Raw genomic sequence first — 16,773 nt, 5'->3', positions numbered from 1 at the left:
TCTCTCTGTCTCTCTGTCTGTCTGTCTCTCTCTCTCTCTCTCTCTCTCTCTCTCTCTCTCTCTCTCTCTCTCTCTCTGTCTCTGTCTCTCTGTCTCTGTCTCTCTGTCTCGCTGTCTCTTTCTCTCTGTCTCTGTCTCTCTCTCTGTCTCTCTCTCTGTCTCTCTCCCTCCCTCTCTCTCTCTGCTCTCTGTCTCTCTCTCTCTGTCTCTCTCTCTGTCTCTCTCTCTCTCTCTCTCTCTCTCTCTCTGTCTCTCTTTCTCTCCTCTCTGTCTCTCTCTCTCTGTCTCTCTCTCTGCTCTCTCTCTGTCTCTCTGTCTGTCTGTCTCTCTCTCTCTCTCTCTCTCTCTCTCTCTCTGTCTCTCTCTCTCTGTCTCTCTGTCTCTCTGTCTGTCTGTCTCTCTCTCTCTCTCTCTCTCTCTCTCTCTCTCTCTCTCTCTCTCTCTCTCTCTTCTCTCTCTCTCTCTCTCTGTCTCTGTCTCTGTCTCTGTCTCTGTCTCTGTCTCTGTCTCTGTCTCTCTCTCTCTCTCTCTCTCTCTCTCTCTCTCTCCTCTGTCTTTGTCCCCAGCACGGCTCCTCTCCCAGGGCTCAGTCTTCTGAGTCATCGCTCTCTGCTCGGCAACTGAGCCCCAAAAATCCCTCTCTCTTCATTAATGCGTTCCCTCTCTATTTCTCTCCCTGTCTCTAAGCGACTTCTTGTTAGATTCATGCTTATTTACTCAGGCGAGTGGTGAGGCAAACTGATGATGCAAGTCACTGTCTGAATCAGTCATGTTATTTTGGGTTACTATAGATAGGTGGTGTGATTGTGACAGAGGTCATTGTGAGATGGTATGGTTGATAAGCAGGAATGCCATGGAAAGACAGACAGGGGTTATGGGTTTGTGGTAGTTAGTTACCAAACCATTTTGCATATGGGCGTGTGTGCATGCCCACTTCCCCTCGCCCAGTGTGTGTGTGTACTATGTGTGTGTTTGCGTGTGTGTGTGTGAATATACCTCTCCTGCCACTCTCACAAACTTTCCATGCTGTACATTCCCAGAAGAGCGCTGACATTCCCGCTAATATTCTAAAGCCTAACTTGTCTAATACCAGGATATGTGAGTGTGCATCTGCATGTGATATCTGTGTGTGTGTTTGTGCAGTGTGTCTGTGCAGCTGGAATCCAGTGTGAGTTCTCCACATTTCCCCCTGGCACCTCAGTGAGTTAATGTGATGTGGGATGTTGAGCAGACTAGCTACGGTGCCATACACAGCATGTACTGTACTGTCCTGGCATCTGGTCCTGCTGGCTCCATCCATGGCTCTGCCGCGCAATTCACCCAGGAGTTAACGGCCTTTGTAAAATTGAAGTTGTACTAAAGTAGTATTGTGTTGTTCCTCTCTGGTTCAGGTTGCTGCTGAAAGCGGGCATCGACATCAACAGGGCTACCAAGGCTGGCACTGCCCTGCACGAGGCTGCCCTCTACGGCAAGACAGAGGTGGTCAGACAGCTGCTAGAGGTAAGACACCTGGAGGGAGTCTTAACTTTAACTAGTCTGAATCAATCACTATTCTACCACATTCAACTAGCAGTTGGTAACATATTGTCCAGAGTAAGTGAAGTGTATTATTGAATTGGCTATACAGTACAGTACATTGGCGTTGACTGCATTAGAGTTGAGAACGTTGGTGTGTTTCAGTGCACATCTGATTGACGATAATGTTGTGTGTGGTTTTGACAGGCTGGTATAGACGTGAACATCCGTAACACGTACAACCAGACAGCCCTGGACATCGTGAACCAGTTCACCACCTCTCACGCCAGCAAGGACATCAAGCAGCTCCTACGAGGTGAACAGAGCACCACTCACCACTGCAATACACTGGGACAGGAGATGGTTGTTAACAAATGAAGACATTATTCCATGAAGTATCATTCTTTGGCAGTCTTTACCTCTCATTCTGTGTTTCCCTCCTACTTTATTGTCCTCTAACCAGGGCTGTACAGTGCGACAATTTTACTCACATATGCGCCTAAAATTAGATGTGTGCAAACTGAAAAAGTCAAGTATGAGCACATGTGCGAGTTTTGAGTTATAGCATAAGAATTGCTGCCGTAGCTCTTTTCAAAGTATTTTGGCCGTTTTGTTTCATAGCTGGTATCTAATCACACAAAGGACTAGGCTACGTAGAGTCCCATATATCCAACCTGGCGCAGAAACAGGGCCTGGGGCGCTGTGTGCACTGAGTGGTGCTGAAAGATTCATTTTTTGAAGCGCACAGGCATAGAAGTTGGTTGAATTTACCCTAAAGGCTACTAAATTGTGACTTTGTCCTTGTGTTTCTTGGCTATGTATATCATTTTGTTCACACGCTAGGTTGTTTTACAATGGTAGTTTGTTTGAGCTTGCTCAACTCAACTGCTAGTGAAGGGACATCGGAGAATCTCATCTCTCACAAACAGACATGCCAGTCTCACTGTTACCCTTAAAGGGGCAGCTGAATATTTTTGTCTCCCCTAAGTGACTCAAATATTTGAGGGTACATTGTACTTGCTTAAGCATGGAACACCACAAAAATATTTTAGTCATTTCTTATCATAACACTCTTCCTCAAGTACTTTCATTGTGCTCCTAAATGTATTTGTGTGTTGAAAATAAAATCAATTTAGGCGCACGTGCTCCTTGGAATTTTTTTTAGCATAGATTCCTGCTAGCGGATTTCTTTCTTTGTCCTTTTGTGTAGTGAACCCACTCTGAGTTCTGCAGGACAGAGTGTTCAGAGGTGTCTGTGTGTGTTGGGAGAGGAGACAGACTGAGACAGAGCCAGTGCAGACGCTCCCATAGCGAGAGCGGCCCAGAGGAGAGACTGAGGGATATGATATGCTCTAAACTGTAATTCACCAAGCAGCTGTGTTTAACCTCAGAGAGTACAGGTTACATAACCCTATCAGCTCCCACACACACACACACACACAGACTCACACACACCCAAAATACTAGGTGTGTGTGGGTACGTTTGTGCGACCTATGCGTTTGTGTGTGCGTGTGGTACGTGCCACCCTTGTGTCCGTGCGCATGCATGAGAGTGTGAGTGTTTTGGACCTCTGCTGTTTGTTCTATCTCCTCTGTAATCCAGCAGGCCTGGGTCTTTGATCTGCTTCTAGCAGCCTGGGAACTCAGGCCATAATGAGCACTTGTGTTCCTCAGTCAGCAGCCTGCTGCTTCAAACATGGAGGCTATGGAGAGAGACTTCCTGTTATGATCCAGCTCTCTCTCTCTCTCTCTCTCTCTCTCTCTCTCTCTCTCTCTCTCTCTCTCTCTCTCTCTCTCTCTCTCTCTCTCTCTCTCTCTCTCTCTCTCTCTCTCTCTCTCTCTCTCTCTCTCTCTCTCTCTGTTCAGGGCAGAGTGAATAACAGATTAATAGAACACAATCAGCCACCACTCCTCCTCGTCAGGGATTAATTATTGATGTGTACCAACCAGTCAGAGGCTGAATACAGCACTGACTGACTCTGCTCTCTGACTTTACTGCATTCCATACCAGTGCCGGATGTGACTGATACAAAACAACAGGCATTGGGATTATAGCAGCGTCTGGGTATATTCCCTTAAGGGGATTGAAAAGGTGTACATGACAGTATCTATCAATCATTGGACTGTATTTTCTTCATGCCTTCCTTCATACCAATTCCCTGAACTAACTTTGTATGTGTGTCTCTCGCTCTCTCTCTCTCTTCCCCCTCTCTCTCTCCCTTCTTCCCCCTCCTCCTCTCTCTGTCCCCCTTTCTCTCTGTCCCCCTCTCTCTCTGTCCCCCTCTCTCTCTTTCTCCCCTCTCTTTGTCCCCCTCTCTCTCTTTCTCCCCTCTCTCTGTCCCCCTCTCTCTCTTTCACCCTTCTCTCTGTCCCCACTCTCTCTTTCTCCCCTCTCTCTGTCCCCCCTCTCTTTCTCCCCCTCTCTCTGTCCCCCTCTCTCTGTCCCCCCTCTCTGTCCCCTCTCTCTTTCTCCCCCCCTCTCTGTCCCCTCTCTCTGTCCCCCTCTCTCTGTCCCCCTCTCTCTCTGTCCCCCTCTCTCTCTGTCCCCTCTCTCTCTTCCCTCTCTGTCCCCCCTCTCTCTTCCCCTCTCTCTCTGTCCCCCTCTCTCTCTTCCCCTCTCTCTCTGTCCCCCTCTCTCTCTTTCTCCCCTCTCTCTCTGTCGCCCTCTCTCTCTTTCTCCCCCCTCTCTCTGTCCCCCTCTGTCTCTTTCTCCCCTCTCTCTGTCCCCCTCTCTCTCTTTCTCCCTCTCTCTGTCCCCCTCTCTCTCTTTCACCCCTCTCTCTGTCCCCCTCTCTCTCTTTCTCCCCTCTCTCTGTCCCCCCCTCTCTCTTTCTCTCCACTCTCTCTGTCCCCCTCTCTCTGTCCCCCTCTCTCTCTGTCCCCCTCTCTCTCTTCCCCTCTCTCTCTGTCCCCCTCTCTCTCTGTTCCCCTCTCTCTCTTTCTCCCCTCTCTCTATCCCCCTCTCTCTCTTTCACCCCTCTCTCTTGCCCCCTCTCTCTCTGTCCCCCCCTCTCTCTGTCCCCCCCTCTCTCTTTCTCCCCCCTCTCTCTGTCCCCCTCTCTCTCTGTCCCCCTCTCTCTCTGTCCCCCTCTCTCTCTTTCTCCCCTCTCTCTCTGTCCCCCTCTATCCCTTTCTCCCCTCTCTCTGTCCCCCTCTCTCTCTTTCTCCCCTCTCTCTGTTCCCCTCTCTCTCTTTCTCCCCTCTCTCTGTCCCCCTCTCTCTCTTTCACCCCTCTCTCTCTGTACCCCTCTCTCTCTTTCTCCCCTCTCTCTCTGTCCCCCTCTCTCTTTCTCCCCTCTCTCTGTCCCCCTCTCTCTCTCTCTCCCCACTCTCTCTGTCCCCCTCTCTCTCTGTCCCCCTCTCTCTCTTCCCCTCTCTCTCTGTCCCCCTCTCTCTCTTTCTCCCCTCTCTCTCTGTCCCCCTCTCTCTCTGTCCCCCTCTCTCTCTTCCCCTCTCTCTCTGTCCCCCTCTCTCTTTCTCCCCACTCTCTCTGTCCCCCTCTCTCTCTGTCCCCCTCTCTCTCTTCCCCTCTCTATCTTTCTCACACACAGATGCTACAGGTGTCCTGCAGGTGAGAGCTCTGAAAGACTACTGGAACCTCCACGACCCCACCGCTCTCAACATCCGGGCCGGGGATGTCATCATGGTAGGCAGCAGGATCACACACACACACACACTCTCTGCCCCCATGTTGTCTGTTAGGGCAGGTGTGTTTTCCCTGTGAACTGTCAGGCTCATTCTCTCTAACAGGTGTTTTAGTAGCAATGAGGGAGACAGGCTGGTGTTTATGTACGGGTGGCTTCACGAGTAGTCAGTAGGCACAGTATGTAGATATGTGTGGACTAGAGAAGGGATTTTCAGCTGTTCCATGTAGTTGAGCTATTCCACAGCTAGCACACCTGATTCAACATGTCAACTAATCACCAAGCCCTTGAATAGGTGAATCCGGTAAACTAGTTCAGGGCTACAACTAAATTGTGAAACGTCTGTGGGTCCCAGAGGATAGGTTTGAAAACCACTGGACTATAGGACAGTAAACAAACAAACAACCCATGTGTCCATTAATAGGTCTACTTGATGTGATCAACTTACAACCAGTCATACTGTAGCACATACAGTCGCTAGTGAACGTCTACACACCCCTTGCACAGTCTTCACATTTTGCTGCCTTAAAATGTAATCTCAAAAGGGAATACATATCATTTTTTCCCTACCGATCTACACAACCTACTCCACGTTCCCAAAGTTAAAGACAAATTATATTATTTTAAAAAATAAATAAAAATAAAATCAAAAATGTCTTGATTGTGTGTCTTTACACCCCAGAGTTAATACCTCATTGTAAAGCAGCAAAATGTGAAGACCGTGACAGGGTGTAAACTATCACTGTACTGCACCTGATGTGTGATCTATCAATTAAAGGTCCCGTAGGTCCTTAGGGGTATGGCGTACAACAGGTGAACTTCACTACCCATATTCCTGAGGGGGAACTAGTTTATAAGGAGAGAGTACAGTGAGCCCCTATATCTGAAGGATGGATCTCTTTGAGCCCAGAGAGAGAGAGACGGGTAGGGACAGGCCCTGGTATTCATCTATCACTTCCTTTCAGCAATGACTTAACTAATACTGTCACACACACACACTCTCATGAACCCTGGCCTGTTTTTCTTCTTGGGAGTGTGTCGGTCTATTCTGCTGCAGTGGAGTGTGAGGTTGCTTCAGTACCAGAGAGGGACGATTTACAAAACCTGCCCTCAGGTCATCCACCTCACCCATCAACAAGCCTTTCCACACCTCTTTTTTTTTTGTTTGTCATTTAGCAGACGCTCTTATCCAGAGCAATTAGGGTTAAGTGCCTTGCTCAAGGGCACATCAACAGATTTTTCACCTAGTCGACTCGGGGATTAGAACCAGCGACCTTTCGGTTACTGGCACTACTATTCTCTTAACCACTAAGCTACCTGCCGCCCCAACACCTCACACACACATGTACATGTTAGATACTGGGCAAAAGGTTAGCTGACGTCTTAGTAGGGACTGGTGCCGAACTAAAGCGCAAAACTCACCAGAAGCGGTCGGGCAGAGCGAGGCGGGTGAAGAGGACGGGACAGGCTGATAGCGATGTTGTGTTTCCATAAGTGGATTCATTGGTCTAATTTAGCATGTATGGTAAAGCCTAAAATCTTAGCTACCTCTTCCAATTAGCAAAGAAAAAGTTTATAATTACCCCAAAAATATTATTTAGTGTTATTACAGCACCAGCGATAAAAAGCAAAAATAGAGACACGTTCTAATTGAGCGAGGTGTCAAAGCGGACAGCACGCCCGCCAGGCTTCGCTTGGGTTATTATCATTGAAAACAATGCATTCTAAAATAAATCGCATGCGTGCCTTGAGCGAGTTTAGGCCTTTAGAAAAAGATGTGTTGCCAACTTGAGCGGGTCAATGAATATCGAAGTATTTTTCTATAGCTGCCAATCTGGCCCATTCAGTACATGCTATTTCCCCCTCTACCCACAACTTTTACCAGACACACAACCCAACACCCCTCTTCTTCCTTCATACCCTCAGCCCCTTAACCCTAATGTCCCTGGCTTGTATCCTCTGACTAAGGCTGCTAAATTAGGGAGCAGAGACTATGGTCTTGGTATTAGCAGCTCATGTGGACAAATGGAACATGATCAGAAACACATGACTACTGTCATCATCTATTCATGTGCTTGACCTTTTGGTTCTCTCTTTGGTTTGTTATTGTGTGTCCATGTACTACAGTTGAACTCAGGGCTGCTTTTGTATCACCCTCCCAATTTATGTAAAGCGTCTTTGACATTCTGAAACCAACCATACAGAGACATAGATACACAGATTAAGTTGTTAACATACAGAATGTGTTTCAAGTTGGAACATGTACTTTCTGTCAATGTCCCCGATCTGCACACTCCTTTACACACGTTCATAAACAGTGGAAATAACACCACGGTCTGACAGACCTCCTACCTGCCTCAATATGGAGAGACACTGGGTAATAATAGTCATCTGATTGGTTTAGTCTTAATGTTTGTTTTGATTGGCTGCCTGGCAGGTCCTAGAGCAGCACATGGACGGGCGCTGGAAAGGGCACATCCACGACAGCCAGAGGGGCACCGACCGGGTGGGCTACTTCCCCCCGAACATTGTAGAGGTCATCAGCAGACGCTCAGGTCAGTCACACACACAGTGTAATCATTAGCCATTCCCCCCTCCCATCTGAAAGCAATGGGCAAAGAGAGAGAGCCCTCTGACATTTGCCTCTTTCATTGCGTAACCGTGGCACCCACAACAAATGGAGGATTCGTAGCTTGTTGAGTCAGCATCCGGCATGTCGGAACATCTACACACAGACACACTCACACACTCATTAACTCACTCATCTCCCAGACATGTCAGCACACTCAGAATGCAGGATTAAGTTAGAGATGGAAATGGAAATGGCTTGGAACTGCAGGAGTCATCTGCTATTGTACATGATGTAAAAACTCCCAACCTTACCCACGCAGTCTACCTCTAATACCGGTTAGATTAACAGAAGGTGTCAGTTACCTACCTAACACCACAGAAGAAGAGAATCCGCCCCACACCACCTCTTTGATGTGCACTAGAGGGAGAAATCCCTGACTGAATAGGTTGGGGTGGTGACACTCATGGAGCAGCTTTGACAGAACAAGGAGCAGCTCTGCACTGCAGTCAGATGAAAATGACTCTCATGTTTCTGTCTTCTCTGCAAATCTGTCACCACAACAAAAGATCAGGGGAACGGGAGACCCATCTTAAATTCTCCCTCTGCACCTACTGTACCTTCAGAAAGTATTCACACCCCTTTACTTTTTCCACATTTTGTTGTGTTACAGCCTGAATAAAAAAAAGATTACATTGAAATGTTGTGTCATTGATCTACACACAATACCCCATAATGTCAAAATGGAATTTTGTTTTTAGAAATGTTTACAAATTAATAGAAAATGAAAAGCTGAAATGTATTCAACCCCTTTGTTATGGCAAGCCTAAATAAGTTCAGGAGAAAAAATGTGCTTAACAAGTCACATAATAAGTTGCATGGACTCAATCTGTATGTAATAATAGTTGTTAACATTATCTGTAAGGTCCCTCATTCAAGTAGTGAATTTCAAGCACAGATTCAACCACAAAGACCAGGGAGGTTTTCCTGTGCCTCGCAAAGAAGGGCACCTATTAGTAGATGGTAAAAAAAAAAGCAGACATTGAGTGACCTAGTTACAGTTTTGACTTAAATTGGCTTGACAGTCTATGGCAAGGTATGAAAATGGCTGTCTAGCAATGATCAACAACCAACTTGACAGAGCTTGAAGAATTTAGTACAATCCAGCTCTTAGAGACCTACCTAGAAAGACTGACAGTTGTAATCACTGCTAAAGGTGATTCTAACATGTATTGACTCAGGGGTGTGAATACTTATGTAAATGAGATATTTATGTATTTCATTTTCAATACATTTGCAAAAATGTACACTTTGTCATTATGGTGTATTGTGTATAGATGGGTGAGAACATTTTTGAATTCATGTAACACAACAAAATGTGGAATAAGTCAAGGTGTATGAATACTTTCTGAAGGAACTGTATCTCCCTTGGCTCCAGTGTATATGGTATGTAATATTGTGTTTAATGTATCTCTCACAGTCATCAATAAAGAAATCCCCCCTCCCCCAACACACACACACACACACTGATTGGTTGTATTGCTGCACATCATCACTGCATTGGAAGAGCAGTGGTGGCCCCTCTTCATTACAGGCTGGCCACTCCAGAGAACACTCCATTTCCCAGACTGCCTTGGTTGGACTAATCCCTAATGCTTCCAATCCATCCCTTGCTCCTATTTGTCTCTCTTCCCCCTCCTCTTCCTCCAGCATCTCTCCATCCATACCATGTAATGTCCACCTCTAACCATCAGCTTGCGTTAACCTCCTTTCTGTCTGTGTGTCCTACCTGTTTGACCCTGTAGGGGGCACCCTGTCCCGACACGCCTCTCTGCCCACCCAGCGCCAGCAGCTCCTCTCCAGAGCCCCCCTCTCCTCCAGCCTGAGCTCAGCCCCCCAGATCGACGACTCCTACACACTGTACACCCCCAACAACCCCCACCTGGCCCTCCCCCACGCCAATGGCCTCAGCGCCAACCCAGGTATACACACACACACCCTTATACATGCACACAGAGGTACAGACACACATCGAAACAGGTATATGGTACTCAGCCCCCTAACCAGCCAGACAACTCCTCCACCACTGTGAACCGTGGTGAGGGCACAAGGACACCTATGTTCGCCCCTTCTAAACCCGTCTCATGCCCAGGCCCAGCCAATCCCCAGTGCTGCTCTGTGGACCATGGTACCCCCATGGCCCCAACAGAGTGTTGTTATGTCTGATAGGTCGGCCTCCCAGCAACCTCTCTCAGCCTGGTTGTCCCCTGGAGGACATCTGGGTGCTCAGGAACTCACACACCGCGGGTAAGAGTCCCTCCACTGTTCCCCAATGACAATAGCTGGCTGTCTCTGCCCCCTGTCCCCACGCTCTACCTTTGTCATGTGCCAGCTTCAAACTGAGCTTCCCATAGCTCCTGCTGTTCTCCCTGCTGCCACAAGATGGGACCACCACCAGGAAGCCCCTGTTCCAGTGACCAAAAAAAGTGACAATCTCGACATTCTACAGAACACTGCAAGCTTAATGGGTGCTCTGTGTACTCAGTGTCACTAGCTGTAGGAATTTTCCATTGTGTCCTACTACAGGACTGTAGTTGTAGTTTACCCCTGTAGTTCTGTACCCTTGGCTGTTGTTGCTCTATGCCTGCAGCTCCGCTCCGCTCCGCTCCACCATGCAACCATCTCCCTTGGCTTTGTATGGCAGCAAAGGACATCCTGCCCTGGCCTGTGCCACCCCTTGATCTATGATGACTTGGCTGGCTCAGTGACACAGTCCACAGCCCCAACCTCTGCCATCCTCTGCCAGCTTCAGTTAGAATCATGTGGATGTCTGTGTGACTGTATTGACGTGAGGTCTGGAAGGACACAGAGGGGAGGTACCTCATTTTGCTGTCCCTCTTGCTGTCTTTAACGTCCCTCACTTCTATCTCTCTCTTTCTCTTCTCCCTCTCTCCATCCTCCTCTCCTGTGGTCCTATCTAGCAGGTGACAGGAACAGTGTAGGGAGTACAGGCAGTGTGGGCAGCACCCGTAGTGCTGGGAGTGGACAGAGCACAGAGAGCAACAACAACACTGCCCCCAACGGACCACACCACCAGACCACTGCAGTCCCAGACACAGCCAAGGTACTGGACCAATTGTTATTTCAGGTTTGTTTATCCTGACTAGTCTTATTGAGATAATATTACAAGGGAGATCACCATGCAAAAATTATTGCAAATGTCACTCACAGATATGAACAGAGGAAATGTGATATCGTCATTTACTGTCTTAGTATGTAGTGCCAGTCAACAGATTGTTTATTCCTGTGCTCTCTGTGACTTGTCTTGCACTCTGTTTTGATGTGCAGCCAGCACCCTCTGCTGGTGACTCAGGGCAACCAGTTCTCAATAAACAGCCTGACCTGACTGCAGGTAGGAATACTAGCCCTTTCTCTCATTACTGTTGCATACCACAACATTTCTCCTGAAACTTTTGTGCTTATTGTTAGAAAACCTCCTAAACACCATTCATCTAATTCTCCATTGTGTGTTTTCCTGTGTAGTGGTTCTGGGTGCTCCTCGGAGGCCGATGGTGAACATACAGAGACCAGGGGAGCAGCAGTTTGTCTCCCCACAGTTTATACGTCCTCAGCAGCTACTGGAGGGCAAGGTGAGACTCAGACACAGGACAGGACAGACACAGGACAGGACAGACAGAGGACATAAACAGGACAGACACAGGACAGGACAGTCTATTTTTTGTGTTTGTCACACATTACAACTCATGATTGTCTTTTTCCGTGTACTCTGTATGCTACAATGAAATAAATGTAGCTATTAAAAGAAAGGAGGACAGTGAATAGGCCAGTGATTGATGTCAATGTGATACTCAACCCCTCCCCTCTGTGGTGTAGGATGGAGAGGCCATCTACCAGTGGCTGAGTGACTTCCAGCTGGAGCAGTACACCGGGAACTTCATCACGGCCGGCTACGACGTCCCCACCATCAGCAGGATGACCCCAGAGGACCTGACGGCCATCGGCGTCACCAAGCCAGGCCACCGCAAGAAGATCTCTATCGAGATAGGAAACCTCAGCATCCCTGAGTGGCTGCCTGAATACATCCCGGTAAGGTCTTACTGTATGCCTGTGTCTGTCTGTCTGTCTGTCAGCTTTTGTGTGCAAGTCAGGTTTTACATTACTTTCATAAAGGTTTCAACTGTGTAGGTCTGACTGTGACTCTTCTCCCTCCCCCCTACTCCAGGCAGACCTGGGGGAGTGGCTGAGTACCATAGGCCTGCCTCAGTACCAAAGGAAGCTGTCAGAGAACGGCTATGACTCCATCAGCATCGTACGGGACCTGACCTGGGAGGACCTGCAGGAGATAGGCATCACCAAGCTGGGCCACCAGAAGAAGATGATGCTGGCTGTGAAGAAGCTGTGTGACATCCAGAGGGCCATCCTGGCTGCAGAATCTGGCCAGGGCACGTTGCGCCGCAAGCCCCCTGGAGCCCTTCACCTGGTCACCATCGAGCCCCCCGACAGTGCCTCCGACTGCCACTCGCCCCACACCCCCAAGATGCTGACCTTCCAGGACAGCGAGCTGAGCGCTGAGCTGCAGACAGCCATGTCCAGCCACTACCAGGAGGGCCTGGCCATCAAGAGTGCCATGGGCATGTCTCGGAGCCAAGAGAGCATCGACGCCCGGTCCAGGGGCTCAGGGCGCTCCCAGGACCCACCCACGGCCTCCATCACTCCCCACAGCCGCTCACAGGAGAGCCTAGGCAGCAGCAGCACCTCCACCAGTCTCAGTGCTGACAGCAGCCCTGCCAAGGAGAGGAACATTCCAGAGGGCTGGGACCAGATGTCCATACTGCAGCAGCAGCTGCCCAAGCAGGTCCCCCTGGGGGCAGCCACTGTGTTCAAGTACCCAGCCATCCCAGCCAAGCCTAAAGGCCCTGGGTCTCACTCCCTAGGCTCCTCTCCCCAGGGCTCCCCAGCCCAGAGGGGCTTCAGCTACCTCCACTCCCACTGTGGCAGCACCGACCTGGGCCATGGCTCGCCCACCAAGCCCTTGGCACACACCTACCACGCCATGACCCTGGCCCCGCCTAAGAAGCGCAGCCAGAGCCTGACACGCTACGCCCTGTCAGACGGCGAACCAGACGAAGAGGATGACGACCTGGCTCCGCCCTCTGGCACCCTAGCGTCCTATGCCACCCTGACCCGCCGGCCTGGACGCAGCCAGCTGGCACGCATGCAGACCACATCCGAAAAGTACGGCACCGTGGGACGCAGCCAGTCCTTCGCCGTGCGCGCTCGTAAAAAGGGACCCCCTCCGGCCCCTCCCAAGAGACTGAGCTCGGTGAGCAGCAGCCCCAGCATGGGGTCCACTGAGAATGTGGCGCCCTCTCCTGGGGGGGTGGAGACAGACAGCCCAGGGAGCGTGAGGAGCATCGCAGCCTGTCTGGAGGCCTCCACAGAGGGGAAGAGCCTGCCTAGGCCCAGGCTGGACCTCCTCCAACCAGAGCCTCCCCTCCCCAGCCTCACCCCCTCAGGACTGGAGCCCAGAGAGGCCTCCGCAGGGGTGAGGAGGAGGGTGCAGAGTGAATGTGTTCCAGCCCAGACCGATATCCCAGACCATTACCCAGACACAGAGCGAGGGGTGAAGTCAGACTCTGAGGAGGAGGAGCCTAAGGCACCGGGGTTGGATGGCTCCTCATCCCCTCACAATAGCTCCAGCGAGTGCATCCCCTTCGCCGAGGAGGGCAACCTCACCATCAAGCAGAGGCCCAAGGTGGGAGGGCCCAGGGCCGAGAGCAATGTGGAGATCCCGGCAGACAAGAACCAGCCCACCAAGACAGCCCTGGAGGTGCCTGAGTTTAACCTGAAGGAGTCAGACACTGTGAAGCGGAGACACAAGACTAAAGACCATGCTGGCAGCTCTCCCACCAGTGACAGTGAGTGCCAGATAGGGTCAGACTCCAGTCCAGGCAGCAGGCCCCAGTCCCAGAGCTGTGAAGAGGTGAGTCTGGTCAGTCTGAGGATCAGTGAGGCCAGTCTGGACGGGCTGGAGAACCTAGCAGGGACAGGGACAGGGACAGGCACACCCCTCAAACCCCCCGTCTCCCCCAAGCCTCACAGCTCCCACGGACCCCCCGTCACCGCCCCCAAACCGTCCCGACACAGTCTGGCTGCTGCTACAGGTAATTACACATGTAAGCTCCTTATTATATTGTCATTTTGTTTAGGCTTTTATCATACATTCTGAGTTTCTGCTTTTGCTTCCTGTCTAACAGCCATAGTGCCGCCCACTGTGACTGTCAACGTGGTACAGAGTCTGGCCTTCTCAGCCCCACCATCACCCACACCCAGCCGGTGTCCCCCAGCCCCAGGGCCTCAGAGCCAGGCAGCTCAGACAGGCAAGCCCCAGGTCTGTGTGGTCGGCCCAGGCCCAGGGGTAGAGTCTGGCCCGGAGGTAGTGGTGGTGCAGCAGCAGAGGCTGGAGCAGACCAGCACCTCCCTGGAGGCAGCACTGAAGGCTGTGGAGCGAAAACTCACCGAGGAGGACAGCGCTGACGGGTAAGAGAACACGATAAAAACTTCACCATTTCCAGTATGTACAGGCCATATACACTGTACTGTTTGTTATGTGAACTGAAGAAGCATTCATGCAACATTGTATCTGTCCCATTATGGCGTCTGTGAGAGCATGGGCAGCTCCATTGAGGCCATCTCCATTTTGAAGTAGTCAACTTCTATGAGTTGGTAAACAAACTGAAATGTGCATACTGCCACCTGGAGTGTGTTGTTTGAACAGGTATAAAGCCAAGGTTGGCGATTTACTGCCACCTGCCGTTATGGAATGTTTGCTCAAGAGTATAATTCATTGGCTGATCCCTCCTGTTGACCTGGATGGAATTATGTGATCCTTCCTTAACCCATAGTTGACTACTTAAAAATGGTGAAAGTCCTCAGTGGCGCGCTGCCCATGATAAAACAGCCTTTTGAGCACTAGAGTCCTCTATCTATCTTACTAAACCCTGCTTCTTTTTCCACCTCTCCTGACAGTGGGGCTAACACAGTGAAGTCAGCGGGCAACATTCTGGATGACATTGGCAACATGTTTGATGACCTTGCTGACCAGCTGGATGCAATGCTGGAGTAAGCCCTCTCCACCCCACTGACCAGCCCCCTGACCCTTGACCCTTCACCTCAGGAAGTACTAATGACCGTGAGAGGGAGGATGGAGCAGGTCACCCCAGCTCAGTGTTACCCCCAACCCCCACACCCCTAAAACTACAGACCAACCCCCACCACCAGACTAACAGAAAACATATGGGACTACATTGTAGGATGTGCCATGGAGTGGGATGGTTTTAATGAACAGTCATGCAAAAGTGTGGATCCATCTCCCTCCTCCCTGCCTCCATGTTGCCACTTCCTCTCCTTTCAACACCAGCACTTAACTCTGCTCTACAGTGCTTTGCCATAAGTCACAACAAGCCTGTTGGTTTCAACACAGGGCCTCTGACTGACTGACTGTAGATACATGAGGGGTGGACAACATACTGTACCAGTACACCATTGTATTGGATCGTTTCATATTAAACTGTATTGTCCTTCTACCCATCATCCTCCATTTCTTCATCTTTGTTGGTGTGCCTTTCCTCCCCGCCTTTCTCAAACAGGATCCATCTCTGTGTGAAGTCATTGTTTGGCCACTGTAGCAGCAGAGAGAGAGAGACAATGGGGAGAAGTGGAATGTTTTTATACTGGCCTATAGAGAGGAACCATTCCTAGACATAATATTACCATACGATACCATTTGTATTAGACGCTGTATCTGTCATTTGACCTTTGTATTTTGCTATGTCTGACCATTTCAATTTGACCTTGTTGATATTTTCAATACTCTTGTATTTTATCCATTTTATACCAAGTGATGTTGACCACAATGAAACTGTTTGTGTCTTCCGCAAGGCATGGTGCCAGTACGTTTGTACTGTTAAAACAGTCATTCTTTAGTAATACAGAATGATTAGATGCTATGTTATTTCTGGTTTTATGAAGCTATGTAAAACATGTGCTCGATGATATTGTTTATACAAAAGGGAAGAAGACCTTTGCTTTTCAAAGCATATTTAGCGATCGTCACTGTCAACACTGTCAATATAAGGACTTATAAGTGCTTTGTACAGCCGAGGGATGACATGCAAGATATCAATAATGTACACTATTTTTGGAGAAAGGAGAAAAAAACATTTTAATGTAGATTAGTCCAACTAGTATTTAAATTAGAGTATCTAAATATGTATATTGTATACTTATAGGTATATCTGGGAGCAGAATCATTTTCAACCAAAGTTCTTTGTATAGATTTTCCCTAAATATTTTCATGATTTCCATAAAATATTTCCTTAAAATGCAGAACCATGGTTAAGGGATTCTGGTCTTCCTTATTGTAACATGAATGAAATGAAATAATTATCTACATGGTTTTCAAAAACTGTATAATACCTTTTGCTCTGTCTACCCAGCATTATATGGCTATGTTCCATATTTGGGCATGCTACAGTACTTCTAGCAGAGAGAATGAACTATTCTATGCTGTGTTTGTCTTCCTCATGAATGTTAAAATCACTCATTTGTATCATTAACTCTGACTTGTATGATTGTGTACTGTCCTCTGTACTGTAAATGTTTGTGTCGTTTCAGTGTGAACGTGATCCCTGGCTGTAACCTGGGTTTCATCTCTGTCGTTCTCAGGAATGTCCCACCTATTCCGTTCAAGCTGCTCTCACATTAAACACGCACACATGGCTTTGTGTTATGGAAGGGGGTAACAGAGGTTTTGAAGAGGAGGTGAAGGAGAGCCTTGCGTGAATGTGAAAGATGTGTCTGTCTCAGACGGCACTGAGACCTGCTAGATGCACCTTATTTAAGATGGATCTGTAGATATCTGTTATACTGTCTTGAGTTATCAACATCTGTCCTTTTCCATCCAGCTGGATCTTCATTTGTTTACAGTTAACCATTAAATATTCAAGTCTGATCCTGTTGACT

General features: G+C 48.9%; 1 protein-coding gene across 5 annotated transcripts in view; it reads left to right on the top strand.

Annotated features, from left to right (window-relative positions):
• LOC121585154 (caskin-2) overlaps positions 1-16,762 on the top strand; it is a 95,061-nt gene extending 78,299 nt beyond the window's left edge. The window contains exons 8-20 of one of the 5 annotated variants that reach the window (XM_045210962.1): positions 1,392-1,500; positions 1,723-1,831; positions 5,067-5,161; positions 7,597-7,714; positions 9,534-9,710; positions 9,958-10,035; positions 10,710-10,852; positions 11,077-11,140; positions 11,272-11,378; positions 11,623-11,835; positions 11,972-13,913; positions 14,007-14,289; positions 14,779-16,762. In XM_045210962.1, the coding sequence (XP_045066897.1) occupies positions 1,392-1,500; positions 1,723-1,831; positions 5,067-5,161; positions 7,597-7,714; positions 9,534-9,710; positions 9,958-10,035; positions 10,710-10,852; positions 11,077-11,140; positions 11,272-11,378; positions 11,623-11,835; positions 11,972-13,913; positions 14,007-14,289; positions 14,779-14,875 (3,535 nt within the window). In that variant the 3' untranslated portion in view covers positions 14,876-16,762. Of the gene's footprint in view, positions 1-1,391; positions 1,501-1,722; positions 1,832-5,066; positions 5,162-7,596; positions 7,715-9,533; positions 9,711-9,957; positions 10,036-10,709; positions 10,877-11,076; positions 11,141-11,271; positions 11,379-11,622; positions 11,836-11,971; positions 13,914-14,006; positions 14,290-14,778 lie in introns of all 5 variants that reach the window. The other 4 variants (XM_045210964.1, XM_045210963.1, XM_041901531.2 and 1 more) reach the window with 4 other exon arrangements.
• Positions 16,763-16,773: the final 11 nt, after the last annotated feature.

This window comes from Coregonus clupeaformis, chromosome 35, assembly GCF_020615455.1.
Source record: "Coregonus clupeaformis isolate EN_2021a chromosome 35, ASM2061545v1, whole genome shotgun sequence".
In the NCBI taxonomy this organism is placed as follows: Eukaryota; Metazoa; Chordata; class Actinopteri; order Salmoniformes; family Salmonidae; genus Coregonus; species Coregonus clupeaformis.
Note: the sequence above shows the minus strand (reverse complement) of the source record. Positions and strands in the feature narration are given on the sequence as shown.